This window comes from Tupaia chinensis, unplaced genomic scaffold, assembly GCF_000334495.1.
Source record: "Tupaia chinensis unplaced genomic scaffold, TupChi_1.0 Scaffold000632_1, whole genome shotgun sequence".
Lineage (NCBI taxonomy): Eukaryota > Metazoa > Chordata > Mammalia > Scandentia > Tupaiidae > Tupaia > Tupaia belangeri.
Genome location: NW_006160152.1, coordinates 614,558 through 631,014, shown reverse-complemented (window position 1 = coordinate 631,014; position 16,457 = coordinate 614,558). Strand labels below are relative to the sequence as shown.

The 16,457-nt window shown below is 50.7% G+C and overlaps 1 protein-coding gene across 1 annotated transcript in view; it reads left to right on the top strand.

The window, feature by feature from the left end:
* The window catches only part of ADAMTS17 (ADAM metallopeptidase with thrombospondin type 1 motif 17), a 269,537-nt gene that overhangs the window by 19,973 nt on the left and 233,107 nt on the right, over nt 1–16,457 (top strand). Inside the window, exon 5 of the mRNA XM_027776149.1 lies at nt 258–423. Within this exon, the coding sequence (XP_027631950.1) occupies nt 258–423 (166 nt within the window). The remainder of the gene's footprint in view (nt 1–257; nt 424–16,457) is intronic.

Genomic DNA, 16,457 nt, shown 5'->3' with positions numbered 1-16,457 from the left:
CCCGGTGCGAGTTTAAGCCACCGGGTCCGGGACGTGAACCGCGGTCGACTACATGGGAGTCCAGCGACATAGCCATTACGCTAACTGCTGGTCCCTCGTGGGGTGTCTTTAAGTGATGCTCAAGCGCTGTCATAAAGAACAAAGCCCAGAGATAGTGAAAGCTCGGGGAGGCGGCCGCCCTGCCCCAGGCTGCAGGGACCGTGGGCTTCCGTGAAGGAGGGTGACCGATGACCTGCTTTCGTCTCCTTTCCCGGCAGGTTGGCCTCATCCAGCTCGGGAAGGAGCAGGTGCTGATTCAGCCCCTCAACAACTCCCGGGGCCTGGTCAGCGGACGGGAGCATCTGATCAGACGCAGATGGTCCTCGACACCCAGCCCGGCCACCGCGGCCCAGACGCCTGGGCAGCGCTGCAAGGTTCTAACAGGTGAGTCGGGGCCACAGCCTGCCCGGTGCACCCCCAGACGCGTTGGGGTGGTGGGTGAGAACTGAGAACACACCTTCCTCTGTGTATTCGAAGATATTTTCTTTTCTTTTTTTTGAGAAGTTATTGCTATAGGGCGCGTGTGCTCGCCAGCCAGACAGCCAGACCGCGAGACAGAAAGCGAGAAATCACCCCCCAGGTGGGATGGCCATGCCGCAATCCCTTCTCCTCCATTCTCCTCTCAGGATCTTGGGCACGCACGCACACGCGCCCGGCATGAGTTTTAAGCCACTGGGTCCGGGACACGAACCGTGGTCAACTACATGGGAGTCCAGCGACATAGCCATTACGCTAACTGCTGGTCCCTTTGGAGATGTTTTATCGTCCCTGGGGCCACTTCCCTTTCCTTTCTGCGTATTAGTGCCAGCATAGTAAGTAAGCAGGCCTCAAACGAAGTCATCATTTGGGGCCAGCAAGTGGAGTAGTGGTTAAGGTGCTGGGCTCCCACATGGCGGACGGCAGTTCGAGTCCTGGACCCGGCGGCTTTGAAGCTTAATCCTGGGTGCATGTGTGCATGTGCCGAAAATCCCTAGAGGAGAATGAGGAGAAGGGATTGTGGTGTGGGAATCTCCCCTGGGGGGTGGTGACATCTTTCTATCTCTCTCTGTCTCTGTCTCTTTAGAGAGCTCATGCACACTGTAGCAAACATCTGTCAAAAGAAAAAGAAGGAAAAGGCATCGTTTAGAGCCTGCAGGTAGGCTAGTGGTTAAGGCGCTGAACTCCCACGTGGCCGACTGCGGTTCGAGTCCTGGACCCAGGGGTGTGAAACTCACGCCGGGTGCGTGTTGGGGCGTGCTCACCATCCCAAGAGGAGAATGGAAGAAAAGGGATTGTGGTGTGGCCATCCCCCCTGGGGGTTATTTTTTCACTTTTCCTTTCTCTGTCTATCTCCAGTGAGCACTTGTACCCTGTGCAAACACTTAAAAAAAAAAAAGTCATTTTATTTCTGCAAAGAATGAGGCTCTCTTTCATACCGTGTCTCCACTTCTGGTATCAGGAACAAGTCGGGGCCTGAGAAACCCCAGCGACTTACTCGTTCCCTAGTCCCAGGTGGGTTGCAGAGCTGGGATGGGAATTCCCTCCTCCCGGTGCTCCGGCCACAGCTCGTCTCCAGCCCCGGGGGTCCTCAGCCCAGGCTGCCCTGAGCGGGGAACCTGGGGGCCTGCGCAGCAGCAAGTCCCCAAACGTGGCCTCTGGGCCAGGTGTTCAGCAGCATCAGGGCGCTTGGTAGAAAGACACTTTCCAAGGCCAGCCCGGCTGAATCTGAAATTCAGGAGTGGGTTCAGAATCCGAAATTGTGAGTGTGGGAACCACAGTTGTACAAAGTGACGCACTTGCCAGAAAGAATTTTTTTTTTTTTTCCTGGGGGGAGGATCTTTGCTATAGGGCATGTGTGCTCACTGGAGCCGCATACAGAGAGAGACAGAAAGTGAGAAATCCTGTCCCTGAGGGGATGATCGTGTCACAATCCCTTCTCCTCCATTCTCTAGGGGTTTTGGACGTGCATGTACACATGCCCCGTGTGAGTTCCAAGCCGCCAGTTCCAGGGCGATCCTTCGTTGGCCGTATGGGAGTCTAGCACCTTAACCACCACGCCACTTGCTGGCCCCAAGATTTTTTTTCCACAAAGGAGACAGAGCGACATCGTTCCCCACAGGGTCCCTAGGCCATGATTGGTGTATGTTTCATGCTCACGCTTGCTTCAGCTCAGGCTGGGGCTCGCAGCTGCTCACCGTGACTAGAAACCCAGTGTGCTGGGACCAGCAGTTGGCATAATGGCTACATCGCTGGAGGCTTGGACTCACACCAGGTGCGTGCGCGTGTGTGCCAAAAATCCCGAGAGGAGAATGGAGAAGAAGGGACTGCGGTGTGGCCATCCTCCCTGGGAGGTGATTTCTCGCTTTCTGTCTGTCTCTCCGGTGAGCACACATGTCCTCTAGCAAAAATCTCTCTCTCTGTGTCTCTGTCTCTCTCTCTTTCTCTCTCACACAGAAATCTCGTATTGCTAATTTATGCAAGAATTTGCATGTGTAATCACCTAAGTCTATATTTTGTAATATTATACATAATGGTTCGAGACTTAGGCTTTGTATCCAGTAAGAGGCAGTTGACTGAGGGGAGGACCAGCAAGTGACATGGTGGGTAAAGTGCTGGACTCCCACAGGCCGGCTACAGCTCGAGTCCCGGACCTGGTGGCTTGAAAATCATGCCAGGCGTGTGTGTGCATGTCCTCTCAATCCCAGGAGGAGAATGGAGGAGAAGGGATTGTGGCGTGGTCATCCCCCCTGGGGGGTGGTTTCTCACTTTCCCTCTCTCTGTCTGTCCAGTGAGCCCATGTGCCCTATGGCGAAAACCTGCAAAGGAAAAAAATACAATTCGCTCACTCCGAAATGACAGGAATCAAATGGGCTCCAACGCTAAAGGCACCATCAATCGGGGTTTGTGGAACTGAAGTGTAGGGTGTGAGGCCGGAGCTCAGGAGCTCGGCTGTGCTTGGCCTCTCTGCAGGCCTTCTCTGTCCTCGGCTGGTTCCGTGTGGGGTGACACAGAGCCAGGTCGAATGAGGAACTCAACTCGCGTGGTTAACTGGGGTCTGAAGTGGGGCCGGCTTAGATGGCAGCTTTAATTGCTTTCAGCTCATCCCTGGTTTCATGGAGGATGTGTTCAAGTGAATTCTCCCAGGGCCGGCAGGTGTCGTGGTGGTTAAAGTGCTGGACTTCCACATGGCGGACCACGGTTCAGGTCTCACACTGGGTGCATGTACGTGCGTGCCCAAGATCCCGAGAGGAGAATGTAGGAGAAGGGATTGTGGCATGGCCGTCCCCCCTGGGGAGTGATTTTTTCACTTTCTGTCTCTGTCTCTCTGGCGAGCGCACACATCCTATAGCAAAAATCTCTCTGAAAAAAAAAAAAAAGAAAGAAAAAAAAAGCTATGGGAGTAGTGGATGGCATGGTGGTTAAGGCACTGGACTCAAATGTGGCCAACCAGGGTTTGAGTCTCCATCCTGGAGGCTTGAAAATCACACCGGGCCTGTGTGCATGGGTGTTTAAAATCCGGAGGGGAGAATGCCAGCAAAGGAGTTGTGGCGTGGTCATTGCCCTCGGGAGGGTGATTTCTCACTTTCCCTCTCTCGGTCTCGTGTACACACCCTATGGCAAAACCCACAACACAACAACAACGACAACAGCTATGCATAGATTGCAGAATTTTTTGCATTCCAGGAAACTCTTACCCTGTTTGTCCATGCACTGGTGGAAGTCCCTTTGGGTATGAAAGCAGTTTGTTCCCTTGGGCTGGAGCTGGTACCTGCAATGTTTCTACCCAAGTGTTTCCCAAAGGAGGGCAGTTCTGTGTTGATGGCCAACGCACAGCTCAGGTAAAGAGAGGAGGAGAATGAAGGGTCGATGGAGAAGACCAGAGTGTCCCACGGACCTCCTGTCCCTTTGAGGCTGGGAACTCAGATCTGTTCTTACAGTGGGAGAGGTGGAAGGTCCCTCCATGTTCACCAGGTTAGTACTCCTTAGATTTCTTTGTCTTCGTAGAAGAGCCCAGGGGATACCATTTTTTAAAAGAACTATTTTATTTTATTTTAATTTATTTATTTTTTGAGAGGTTTTTGCTATAGGGCGTGTGTGCTCGCCAGAAAGAGAGAGAGAGACACAGAGACAGAAACCGAGACATCACCCTCCCAGGGGGGATGGCCACGCCGCAATCCCTTCTCCTCCATTCTCCTCTCAGGATCTTGGGCATGCATGCACACGTGCCCGGCATGAGTTTAAGCCACCGGGTCTGGGACTTGAACCGCAGTCAAGTACATGGGAGTCCAGCGACATAGTCATTACGCCAACTGCTGGTCCCAAATTTTATTATTTTTAATTTGACCAGAGAGAGGCAAAAAGAGAGAGAGGGACAGTGAGAAAGCAATCCACCAGGTCCGGGACTCGAACCACAGTTGGCCATGTGGGAGTCCAGCACATTAACCCCCATGCCATCTGCCAGCTCCTTACGTGGGGAGCACCTGCTAGTAATTCTTCCTGCGTTTCCCGATGTCTCCTGTCTGTGCATCTCCCGAGCTTTGAAGACATCCTTCGATCCGGCCTTTCAGTTTAGGCAAAGCACGCGTTCCTTCAAACCCCTCCGCCTCCTTTTTCTTTCTTTTTCTTCTGATGAATGACTATGGAAATCCTCTGGATTTTCTTTCGAGAGGTCCGGGTTCGTGAATAATGCTTATTAATTCCCCTTTTGGGGTGAATGAAGTGAAAACTCAGTAATAACACTCTATAGCAGCATCACAATCGCTGTTACTGTTCCCGCAGGCCGTGTGGCTGTGGTTTGGAGCCGGTTCGAGGCTGTAACAGGGACGCTGCCCGCTGCCTGCCTGTGTAGCTGGGAGTGGGCGTGCCCTGGACGCCTGGGGTGGACGCTGCCTCTGCTTCCCCACGAGGAAGAGGCGCTGAGCCCGGTCGGCTGATCTCTCATCCCTCCCTTTCTTCATCTGCAAAAACGAAATACTTTCCGGGACCAGCAGTTAGCGTAATGGCTATGTCGCTGGACTCCCATGTAGTTGACTGCGGTTTGAGTCCCGGACCCGGCGGCTTAAACTCATGCCGGGCGCATGTGTGTGTGTGCCCAAGATCCTGAGAGGAGAATGGAGGAGAAGGGATTGTGGCGTGGCCATCCCCCCTGAGGGGTGATTTCTTGTTTTCTGTCTCTCTGTCTCGCGAGCGCACGCGCCCTATAGCAAAAACCTCTCCACAAATAAAAAAAAATAAAGAAATACTTTCTTTGATAGTTTGACTTTACCAGAGTTCTGGGGGCTCGGTGAGTTAGTGCAAATGTGTTTGCATGAACTAGGAAGTATTTTTAAGGGCCAGATGGTGGCATGGTGATGAAGGCGTTGGATCCCATGTGGCTGGCTGCAGGGTTTGAGTCCTGGACCCGGTGGCTTGAGAATCACGCTGGGTGTGTGTGTGTGCGTGCCCAAAATCCCGAGAGGAGGATGGAGGAGAAAGGATTGTGGTGTGGCCATCCCCCTGGGGGTGGTTTCTTACCTCCTCTTTCTCTTCCCAACAAATGCACACACCTTGTATCAGATTTATTAATGAAAAGAAGAGCAACCAGCAGATGGCGTAGTGGTTACATCACCGGACTCCCACGTGGTCAGCCATGGTTTGCGTCCCAGACCTGGCAGCTAAAACTCACACCGGGTGTGTGTGTGTGCATGAGAACGAGAAGGGACTGCAGTGTGGTCTTCCCCACCGGGGTGATTTCTCATTTTCTGTCTCTCAGGCGAGCTCACGTGCCCTATAGCAAAAATCTCTCCTAAAAAAAAAAAAAAAAAGTTATTTAAACGTTAGGTGTTGGGGCCAGCAGGCGGTGTGGGGGTTAAGGTGCTGGATCCCACATGGCCAACTCTGCAGTTTGAGTCCTGGACCCGGCGACTTGAAAAACATGCCAGACATGCGTATATGCCCAATGTCCCTAGAGGAGAGTGAAGGAGAAGGGGCATGGCCATTCCCCCGGGGGGCGGGGGGGGGGGGAGGAGGTGATTTCTCACTTCTTCTCTCTCTCTGTCTCTCTGGCAAGTGCACACACCTTCTGGCCAAAATGTCAAAAAATGAAAGCAAAAAATGAAGGCTTCATTTCTCTTGGGGAAAGATCTATGAAGTGGGTGCCCTAAAAGCCAAGCCGGAGTTGAGAACATGAGGGCAGGTGGTTGGCATGGGGGAGGAAGGGGACCCCAGGAAGCAGGAGAGAGAAAGGAAAGAGGACACCCCAAAGAATCCAGTGGACAATCCAGCAGAAGGCCAGTGTGTCCAGGTTGTTGCTATGGACAGGAGGGATTAGGCTCCCATTGGGAACTTGGACTCAGCCCGGAGGCCTTCCCAGAGCTGCTCCTTTAATGGCAGGGAGCTGGGGTCTTCCCCAGGGGCTCTCAGCTCCCCAGCTTCGCGGCTACTCTTGTGTGGGCCACGTGGGCTTCAGAGCAGGAGCTGCCACCAAAGAGGCAGAACCAGACTTGTGTGCTCACGGAGAGGCTCTGCCAGCCCGAGCCACCATAGCAGCAGCGGAAGTTGGGGTGACGTGGGGCACCCCGGGGAAGGGCGTCCTTGGGAGGCAGCCAGCCCACAGTGCTAGGGTCCTGAAAAATCCCTAGACAGCTGGAAAAACCTTCTGGCATGTGCACTCAGTGGCTTTTGACGATGTTCCTCTAGTTTTTTCTTTCATATTTTAAAAAATGTCATTTGTGGAGCCAGCAGGGGGCATGGAGGTTAAGGGGATGGATTCCCACATGGCCAACCGAGGGAGGTTCGAGTCCCAGACAGGGCAGCTTGAAGAATCCCACTGTGGGTGGGTGTGTGTGTGCCCAAACTTCCTGAGATGAGATTGGAGAAGGGATTGCAGTGTGGCCAGCCCCCTGGGGGGTGATTTCTTGCTTTCCTTCTCTTTTCCTATCTCTGGGGAGCGTATGTGCCCTATGGCAAAAACTTAAAAAAAAAAAAAAAAAGTTATTTGGAAGTAGTTGGGAGAATTAGAGAGAGGGTGCAGAGTGTCAGACTTATGGGGCCTCTGTGGGCTCAGTGAGGGTCGCCTAAAAGGGGCCCTTCTTGCCTGGGGAGGCCATCTGATCTCCAGTGGGTTCCTCTTTAGGTTTTGCATTGTGGGAGGGTTCCAGAAACAGATGAACCTGGTCCGGGGCATCGTTTAAATGGACATTTATAAATGTTAATTATATTCCAGGACCAGCAGTTACTGTAAGGCTATGTCTCTAGAAAGAGAGAGAGACAGAAAGCGAGAAATCATCCCCGGGGGGATGGCCACGCCGCAATCCCTTCTCCTCCCGGGATCTTGGGCATGCACGCACACACGCACACACGCCCGGCGTGAGTTTAAGCCACCGGGTCCGGGATGCGAACTGCGGTCGACTACATGGGAGTCCAGCGACATAGCCATTACGCTAACTGCTGATCCCTCCTGTTGGGATTTTGAGCATGCATGTACATGCACCCAGCATGAGTTTTAAGTTGCCGGGTCTGGGACTTGAACAGTGTGGTCAGCCATGTGAGAGTCCCGCGACGTAACCATTACGCCACCTGCTGGTCCCAGGCCAATATACTTGACCATTCCATGTCAGGGGAGGTCAGGTTTGATTACTTGGTTAAGGCTGTGTTTCTAGGTTAATCCACTGTAAAGTTCTTATGTTCGCAAGGTATGAGCAGCAATAATCTGGGGCAATGACACCACACGCACGACTATGTAAATGTCCTGTTTTCCATCGCACTCTCAGGAACTCGTTGCAGCATCTCTCGAATCTCAGCAGACCCAGTTATTACTGTGATGATTGTTCACAAGCTCTTTTTTTTTTTTTTGGAGAGGTTTTTGCTATAGGGCGCGTACGCTCGCCAGACAGACAGAGAGGGGCAGAGAGGCAGAACGCGGGACAGTTCGTTGGCTCTGTATGAAAGGTGGACAGTGAGATATGGTAGCACAATTTCCCACTCTATATCCCAAAGTACTATAGTTAGTCATCTTTTGGCTGCTTCTTCCTAGAAGGAACTTGTCTTGCAAAGTAGATTTCCTCATTCCTATTTACAACTGAGTCAACTGAGGTCTAGAGAAATGGGCTAACAGCCCAAGTCCCATAGTGAGTAAATCCAGAGTCAGCTTTCTTTAAATGCCACATCTTCTCCTCCCTGCCCTGTGGTATCTCTCTCTTTAAGACCATGTGACCCAAGCACCTGATCTTTTGTGTAGATGAAGAAACTGAGGCCAACCCAAGGACACATGTGACCTAGAAAGGCTTTGTTGAAAGGTAGGGGTTTAATAAAACAGTTGTCTGCGTCTGGAAGATCACTCTGGTCAGCTGTCTTTCTGACAGCTATCAGGTAACATCTGTGAAGGCTCTGGAAAGGTGCTTAGCACATAATAGGTTCCAATGTGTGCAGTTATTTTGGTCAAAGGCAAGCAATCATGTGTTGAATGTAGACTCAGGGTCTTCTGGGGACTCGGCATGGTGTTCAAAAGGAAACCCAGCAGACTGCAGAATGTGTAGTTTGGGGTCAGATAAATTGGTGGTGTCAGGAGAAGAGGTTACACTGACAATATCAGGATTACTCATTTCTAAAGTGCTGATGACATACATGGCATCTCTTCCTAGAAGCTGTTCTTTCCCTGTTCCCATGATGAAACTGGGAGTCAGGGAGGCTGAAACAGAGTTAAGAGTCAATAAGAAGCTAAGAGAATGACTGAGATTCTGGCTTTTGTGAGGAGAAAGAACAAAAGGCAGACATCCCGGGGAAGTGAAAACCGTGGGCATTAAGTATGATAGAATGACTTCTCCGGAGGTTCATTTGCATAGTTTGGACTTGAATCTTACCCTTTGTATGGAGAGCTGGCAGAAATACTGTTAACATTTATTAGGACCAGCAACTGGCATAATGGCTATGTCGCTGGACTCCCATGTAGTCAACCATGGTTCGAGTCCCGGACAGGGCAGCTTGAAGAATCCCACTGTGGGTGGGTGTGTGTGTGCCCAAACTTCCTGAGATGAGATTGGAGAAGGGATTGCAGTGTGGCCAGCCCCCTGGGGGGTGATTTCTTGCTTTCCTTCTCTTTTCCTATCTCTGGGGAGCGTATGTGCCCTATGGCAAAAACTTAAAAAAAAAAAAAAAAAGTTATTTGGAAGTAGCTGGGAGAATTAGAGAGAGGGTGCAGAGTGTCAGACTTATGGGGCCTCTGTGGGCTCAGTGAGGGTCGCCTAAAAGGGGCCCTTCTTGCCTGGGGAGGCCATCTGATCTCCAGTGGGTTCCTCTTTAGGTTTTGCATTGTGGGAGGGTTCCAGAAACAGATGAACCTGGTCCGGGGCATCGTTTAAATGGACATTTATAAATGTTAATTATATTCCAGGACCAGCAGTTACTGTAAGGCTATGTCTCTAGAAAGAGAGAGAGACAGAAAGCGAGAAATCATCCCCGGGGGGATGGCCACGCCGCAATCCCTTCTCCTCCCGGGATCTTGGGCATGCACGCACACACGCACACACGCCCGGCGTGAGTTTAAGCCACCGGGTCCGGGATGCGAACTGCGGTCGACTACATGGGAGTCCAGCGACATAGCCATTACGCTAACTGCTGATCCCTCCTGTTGGGATTTTGAGCATGCATGTACATGCACCCAGCATGAGTTTTAAGTTGCCGGGTCTGGGACTTGAACAGTGTGGTCAGCCATGTGAGAGTCCCGCGACGTAACCATTACGCCACCTGCTGGTCCCAGGCCAATATACTTGACCATTCCATGTCAGGGGAGGTCAGGTTTGATTACTTGGTTAAGGCTGTGTTTCTAGGTTAATCCACTGTAAAGTTCTTATGTTCGCAAGTATGAGCAGCAAGTAATCTGGGGCAATGACACCACACGCACGACTATGTAAATGTCCTGTTTTCCATCGCACTCTCAGGAACTCGTTGCAGCATCTCTCGAATCTCAGCAGACCCAGTTATTACTGTGATGATTGTTCACAAGCTCTTTTTTTTTTTTTTGGAGAGGTTTTTGCTATAGGGCGCGTACGCTCGCCAGACAGACAGAGAGAGACAGAGAGACAGAAAGCGAGAAATCACCCCCCAGGGGGGATGGCCACGCCGCAATCCCTTCTCCTCCATTCTCCTCTCGGGATCTTGGGCACGCACGCACACGCGCCTAGCATGAGTTTAAGCCACCAGGTCCGGGACTCGAACTGCTGTCAACTATATGGTAGTCCAGCGACATAGCCATTACGCCATCAGCTTGTCCCTGTAGTTGGGTTTCTCTTTAGAAGAGGACTCACTCTTCTTTCCCGTTTGTTTATTTCTATCTACGTGGCCGTACAGACTCTCATTTTACTCTGTAATTACGTTTTCCTATACTTAATTATTTTGATCTTCAGACTGTCTTACATCTGGCCAGTGTGAGCGTCATGTTTTTTGTTTTTGTATTTTTTTTTTAGTTTTGCTACAGGATATGTGCACTTGCCAGAGAGAGAGACGGAGAGAGGGAAAGCACCCTCTGGGGGTTGCCCACATCATAGTCTCTTCTCCTTCATTCTCCTTTCAGGACTTTGGGCATGCACGCACACACGTACATGTGCACGTATGCACATGTACCTGGTGTGATTCTCAGACCACCAGGTCCAGGACTTGAACCGCGCGGTAGGCCATGTGGGATCCAGCGCCTTATCCACCAAGCCACCTGCTGGCCCATGAACATAGTTTTTCAAAGCCATACATGGGGGCACCAGCAGGTGGCTTGGTTATTAAGACATTGAACTTCCACATGATTGACCACGGTTTGAATCCCAGACCGGGCAGCTTGAATATCACGCCGGGCATATGTGTGCGTGCGTATGCCCTAAATCTCAGGAGGAGGATGGAGGAGAAAGGATTGCAGTATGCCTGTCTCCTGTTGATTTCTCACTTTCTCGCTGTCTTTCTCTCTGTCTCTCTCTCTCCAGCAAGCACATGTGGCCTATGGCAAATACCCCACAAGTGGGCCATACGAAAAACAGTAAAAAAAAAAAAAAAAAAAAAAAAAAAGGAAGAAAAGAAAAAAGGAACCATACATGGGCATTGAACGTTCTGAAGGCTTTTGTAGCATTGTGACAATGCGCATGGGATTCTTGTCCTTAAATATGTTAGTACACTGTGTTATGTAAATAGTTTCCTAATATTATGGCAACTTTGCATTCCTGGAATACATTTTATTGGGTCGCATTCTATCTGCTTAAAGCGAGGTTGCATGCTCTCTGCTCGTGTTGTATTTAGGCTTTGCATCCACGCTTGTACCATGATGTTGCTGTGCCATTTTCTTTTTTGCTTGTATGCTTGCATCCAGGTATTAATATTACACTACCTCCACTTTTTTTTTGTTCTTTTTTTTTTTTTTAAAGATGTTTACCATAGTTAGGTGCACTCGCTGGAAAGACAGAGAGAGGGAAAGCAAGAAATCTCCTTCCAGGAAGGATGGCCACCTGCAATCCCTTCTCCTCCATTCTCCTCCTGGGATTTTGGGCACGCACGTACGCGCGCCCGGCCTGAGTTTCAAGCCACCAGTTCTAGGACTCGAGACTCTGCTTGGCCATGTGGGAGTTCAGGACCTTAACCACCATGCCATGTGCTGTCCCTAACCAGTTTTGTTTATTTATTTATTTATTTTTAAAGTGTGTTTCCTTTATTTTTGGTGCTCGGAACAATGTATGAATCATCCAGGCCATCTGGTGAGTGGAGATTTAGTAGCCTCCCCTGTGGAATCGTCTTCGCTGAGTGCTCTTTTCGCAATTGTAGTTGCTTTACAACTTTCTGGTTCTTCGATAAAAATTGGCCTGCCTGGGACCAGCAGTTAGCGTAATGGCTATGTCGCTGGACTCCCACGTAGTCAACCGCAGTTCGCATCCTGGACCCGGTAGCTTAAAACTCACGCTGGGCGCATGTGCATGCGTGCCCAAGATCCTGAGAGGAGAATGGAGGAGAAGGGATTGAGGCGTGGTCATCCCCCCTGGGGGGTGATTTCTCGCTTTCTGTCTCTCTGTCTGTCTCTGTCTGGCGAGCGCACGGGCCCTATAGCAAAAACCTCTCCAAAAAAAGAAAAAAAAAATTGGCCTGCCTAAGCTTGGTATAGCTTACGAGGTTACTTTTAGTTGTGTTTTCCAAGGCAATGTGGTCTAGATTTTGCAACTCAAGTGCACAGAGCTCTCCCTTTACGTGACATCTTAAGTAATTATTACGTAATGTGGTTTAAGCTAGATAGCAGAGCCCTAGGTCACGGGACCTTTGCTCATAGTAAAGGCAGACTTTGGCTTATGGAACTGGATGGCATGACCATTTTGGATCTATCTTTTTTTTTTTTTTTCTTACTGTTTAACAAACTCCTTTTAGCTGTTCTTTTTTATTATTATTATTTATTTAATTGTATTATTTTTTTAATTTTTGCTGTGAGACCTGTGTGCTTACCAGGGGGAATAGTGTAAAGTGAGAAAACAAGCCACCTCGTCTAGGACTCGAACCGCAGATGGCCAGGTGGGAGTCCAGTGCCTTAACCGCCATGCCACCTGCTGGCCCCTGCGTCTTTCTTCTTTTTCTTTTGTCATAGAGGTTTTTGCCTTAAGGTGGGTGTGCTTGCTGGAAAGAGGAGGGAGAGGAAGAGAAGGGAGAGGGAGGGAGAGAAAGAAATACCTCCCCCCCCCCAGGAGGATGCTACACCACAGTCCCTTCTCCTCCATTGTCCTCCTGGGATCTTGGGCATGCATGAGTATGAGTTTCAGGCCACCAGGTCTGGGACTCGAACTCAGACCCTATGGAGATTCCCAGCCACCGGGTCTGTCTGGGAATCAATCCGTGGTCAGCCATGTGGGAGTCCAGCGACATAACTGCTTTGCCATCTGGTGGTTCCTATGCCTGCCTTCTTACTGTTCTTGAAAAATGTATCTTTGGGACCAACAGATGGCATAATAGTTACATTGCTGGACTCCCACGTAGTCAACTGCGGTTCGAGTCCCATACCCAGTGACTTAAACTCACACTGGGTATGTGTGCACATGTGCCCAATATCCTGAGAGAAGAATGGAGGAGAAGGGATTGAAGTGTGGCCATTTCCCCCTCCCCCCGAGGGGGGTGAATTTCTTGCTTTCTTTCTCTCTGTCTCTCCTGCAAGTGTACATGCCCTATAACAAACAACAAAACAAAACAAAAAAAAACAAAACTCTCAAAAAAAAAAAAAATATCTGTCTAGAGGCCCAACTCAGATGCCACCTTCTCCAGAAAGTCCACCTTGATTGCCTCATTTGTTCTTCCGAAGTGCTTTGTCTATGTTCTGAGTATTACACTTATCTGTGTCCACTGTGTTTTGTGGTTGGTTTTTTTTTTTGTCCTAGTTTTATGCAGGACTCTGGCTGCAAAACAAACTCAGAAATGACTTCCTGACTTCTGTTGCACAAACATAGTGGCTTAAAACAACAGCGAGGTATTATCTTACAGTCCTGGAGGTCAGGAGTCTGAAATGAGTCTCGCTGGGCTGACCTCGAAGGGTCAGCAGGCCTTCATTCCTTCGGTCCTTCCTGGGGGAAGAACTGTTTCCTCGCCTTTTCCAGCTTCTGGATCCTGCCTGCTTTCCTTGGCTCAGGGCCCCTTGCTCCATCCTCCCGGCCTGCAGTAGCTGGTTGGGCCTTTGTCATGTTACGTCACTCTGAGAGTTCTCTTGTGCAGCCAAATCTCCCACCGTCTCCTTTCCTAAGGGCACACGAGGTCATTGCAACTAATCTGGGGTCATCCCTGCCTATACATAATGTATATTTTTTCTGCTTTTTACCACAGGGCACATGGGCTCACTGGAGAGGAATGGCCACATTGCAATCCCCCCCTCCTGTTTTTTTTTTTTTGAAAGATTTTTGCTATAGTGCGTGTGTGCTCGCTGGAAAGACAGAGAGACAGAAAGCCAGAAATCACCCCCCAGGGGAGATGGCCACGCCGCAATCCCTTCTCCTCCATTCTCCTCTCGGGATCTTGGGCACGCATGCACACGCGCCTGGCATGAGTTTAAGCCACCGAGTCCGGGATTCAAACCACAGTCGACTACATGGGAGTCCAGCAGCATAGCATTATATGCCAACTGTGGGTTCCTGCAATCCCTTCTGCTTCTGGGACTTTGGCACATGTGCACATAAGCCCAGTGAGAGTCTCAAGTTGCTGGATCTGGCACTTGAATGGCCGTCAACTATATGGGAGTCTAGCACCTTAACCATTATGCCACCCTGCTGGCCCCCCACCTCTGCATTCTTTTTATTTATTTATTTTTAGATAGAGATTTTTGCTATAGGGTTCATACGCTCACCAGAAAGCATGAAACAGAAAGTGAGAAATCACCCCCTGGAGGGATGGCCACGCTGCAGTCCCTTCTCTATTCTCCTCTTGGGATTTTGGGCACATACGCACATGCACCCAGTGGGAGTTTTAAGTTTTAAGCTGCCAGGTCCAGGACTCGAACCACAGTCAACTACATGGGAGTCTAGTGACTTAACTATTATGCCACCTGCTAATCCCACACATCTGCATTCTTAACCTCAAAATCCTTAACCCAATCACAGGCAAAGCCCCTTTTACCATATAAGTTCACATTTTCATAGGTTCTGGGGATTAAGATATGGTCATCTTTGGGACCAGCAGTTAGCGTAATGGCTATGTCGCTGGACTCTCATGTAGCCGACCGCAGTTCGCGTCCCGGACCCGGTGGCTCAAACTCACGCCGGTCGCGTGTGCGTGCGTGCCCAAGATCCCGAGAGGAGAATGGAAGAGAAGGGATTGCGGCGTGGCTATCCCCCCTGGGGGATGATTTCTCCTTTTCTGTCTCTCTGTCTCTCTGTCTGGCGAGCGCACACACCCTATAGCAAAAAAAAAAAAAGCTAAAACTCAAACATTGACCCCCCTTTCCCCCCAAAAAAGAAAACAGTGTCCTGGGATTTTGTGTGCACAGTGCCAGCATTCTTTTTCGTCCATGCCCCAATTCCACCGAACAGAGGAACTGGAAGAGAAGCTGTGTCGTCTCTTTCCAGTTGTCCCTGGGCCCTTAGGCAACACGCAGCCGCCCCACTCCCGTAACTCCGAGTGGAGGCAGCCTCCAGCTTCAATAGGAAAATCTGGCTCTCGCGATGCAGACGGAGAAGGAATGCGTGTTTTTAAAGTGTGCGCTGGCTGGGGTGGTCTCGGTGTCTCAGAGAAGCTCCTGGCAGCTGGGTGAGCCCCGAGGCTGGAGGAGGGACGGTGGCCCCCAGAAGGCTGTGCTTAGGCAGCTGTGAGTACACAGCCAGCCCAGGGCTCACTGGCTTGGTGTTCGGGGGGAATGGAGGTGGAGAACCAGGCCCCTGCCAGCTCCCGCAGAAATGTCTGATTTTTGAATCAGCAGCGTTCGTGTTCTCTCCAAGGAAGAGAGGGGAGTGTACACCCCAGTTTCCCTCCCCGCGGGAGGCCCCAGGCCAGAAAGTCCACCCCAGGAAGGGGAAGGAGAACAGACATTCTGTTTGGGATTTTGAAAAAATGGCTTTAGGGTTGCATATCTTTCTTTCTTTCTTTTTCTTTTTTTTTTTCCTTTCCTTTGCAAAAAAAAAGGTCTGGCCTTCTCCGTGCACGAATTTTCTCGTAGGAAAGCCCAGCAGAAAGACTCGTGGAAGGACCAGCTGCTGCCCAGTTCTGCTGGGCGTTTTCCAGCTGCAATGCACTGGGTTCTTTGCAGGGCCTTCGCTCCAAGAACCGGGCGATTTCTTATGCATGGCCAGACGGGGAATTGGCTGCTTGGAAGCAAGACGGGGTTGCACAGACGGCCTGTGGGCCGAGAGAGTCCTGTGTTTCTCAATCCTTTAGCAAGTCATAGATCAGACTCCTGTCACCGGGCTTGGACCGAGCCGGACAGCGAAGCCGAGGGGAAAAGCCCAGGAAAGCCGGGAGCGTTCCCGCCCAGCGGAGCACAAAATGTCAGGCGTCCTTGGTTGTCACTGGGGTGCTGGCAGGGATGGGGCCAGCTGGAAAGGGAGGGGTCCTGCCCGCACCTGCAGGGAGCATCTCCTGCTCTGGCGACCTTGCCACATTCTGTGCTCGGGGCTGCTCAGGACTTGGGGAGGGGAAAGAGGCTTTTTCTCTGTCCAAGAAATCAGCCATTATTGGGAACCAGCAGTTGGCATAATGGCTATGTCGCTGGACTCCCATGTAGTCGACCGCGGTTCGCGTCCCAGACCCGGTGGCTTAAAACTCACGCTAGGCACGTGTGCGTGTGTGCCCAAGATCCCGAGAGGAGAATGGAGGAGAAGGGATTGCAGCGTGACCATCCCTCCTGGGGGGTGATTTCTCGCTTTCTGTCTCTATGTCTCTCTCTGTCTGGCGAGCGCATTTGCCCTACAGCGAAAATCTCAAAAAAAAAAAAAAAAAAAAAAAAAAAAAAAAATACCCCCTTTTTTAGAGAGAGG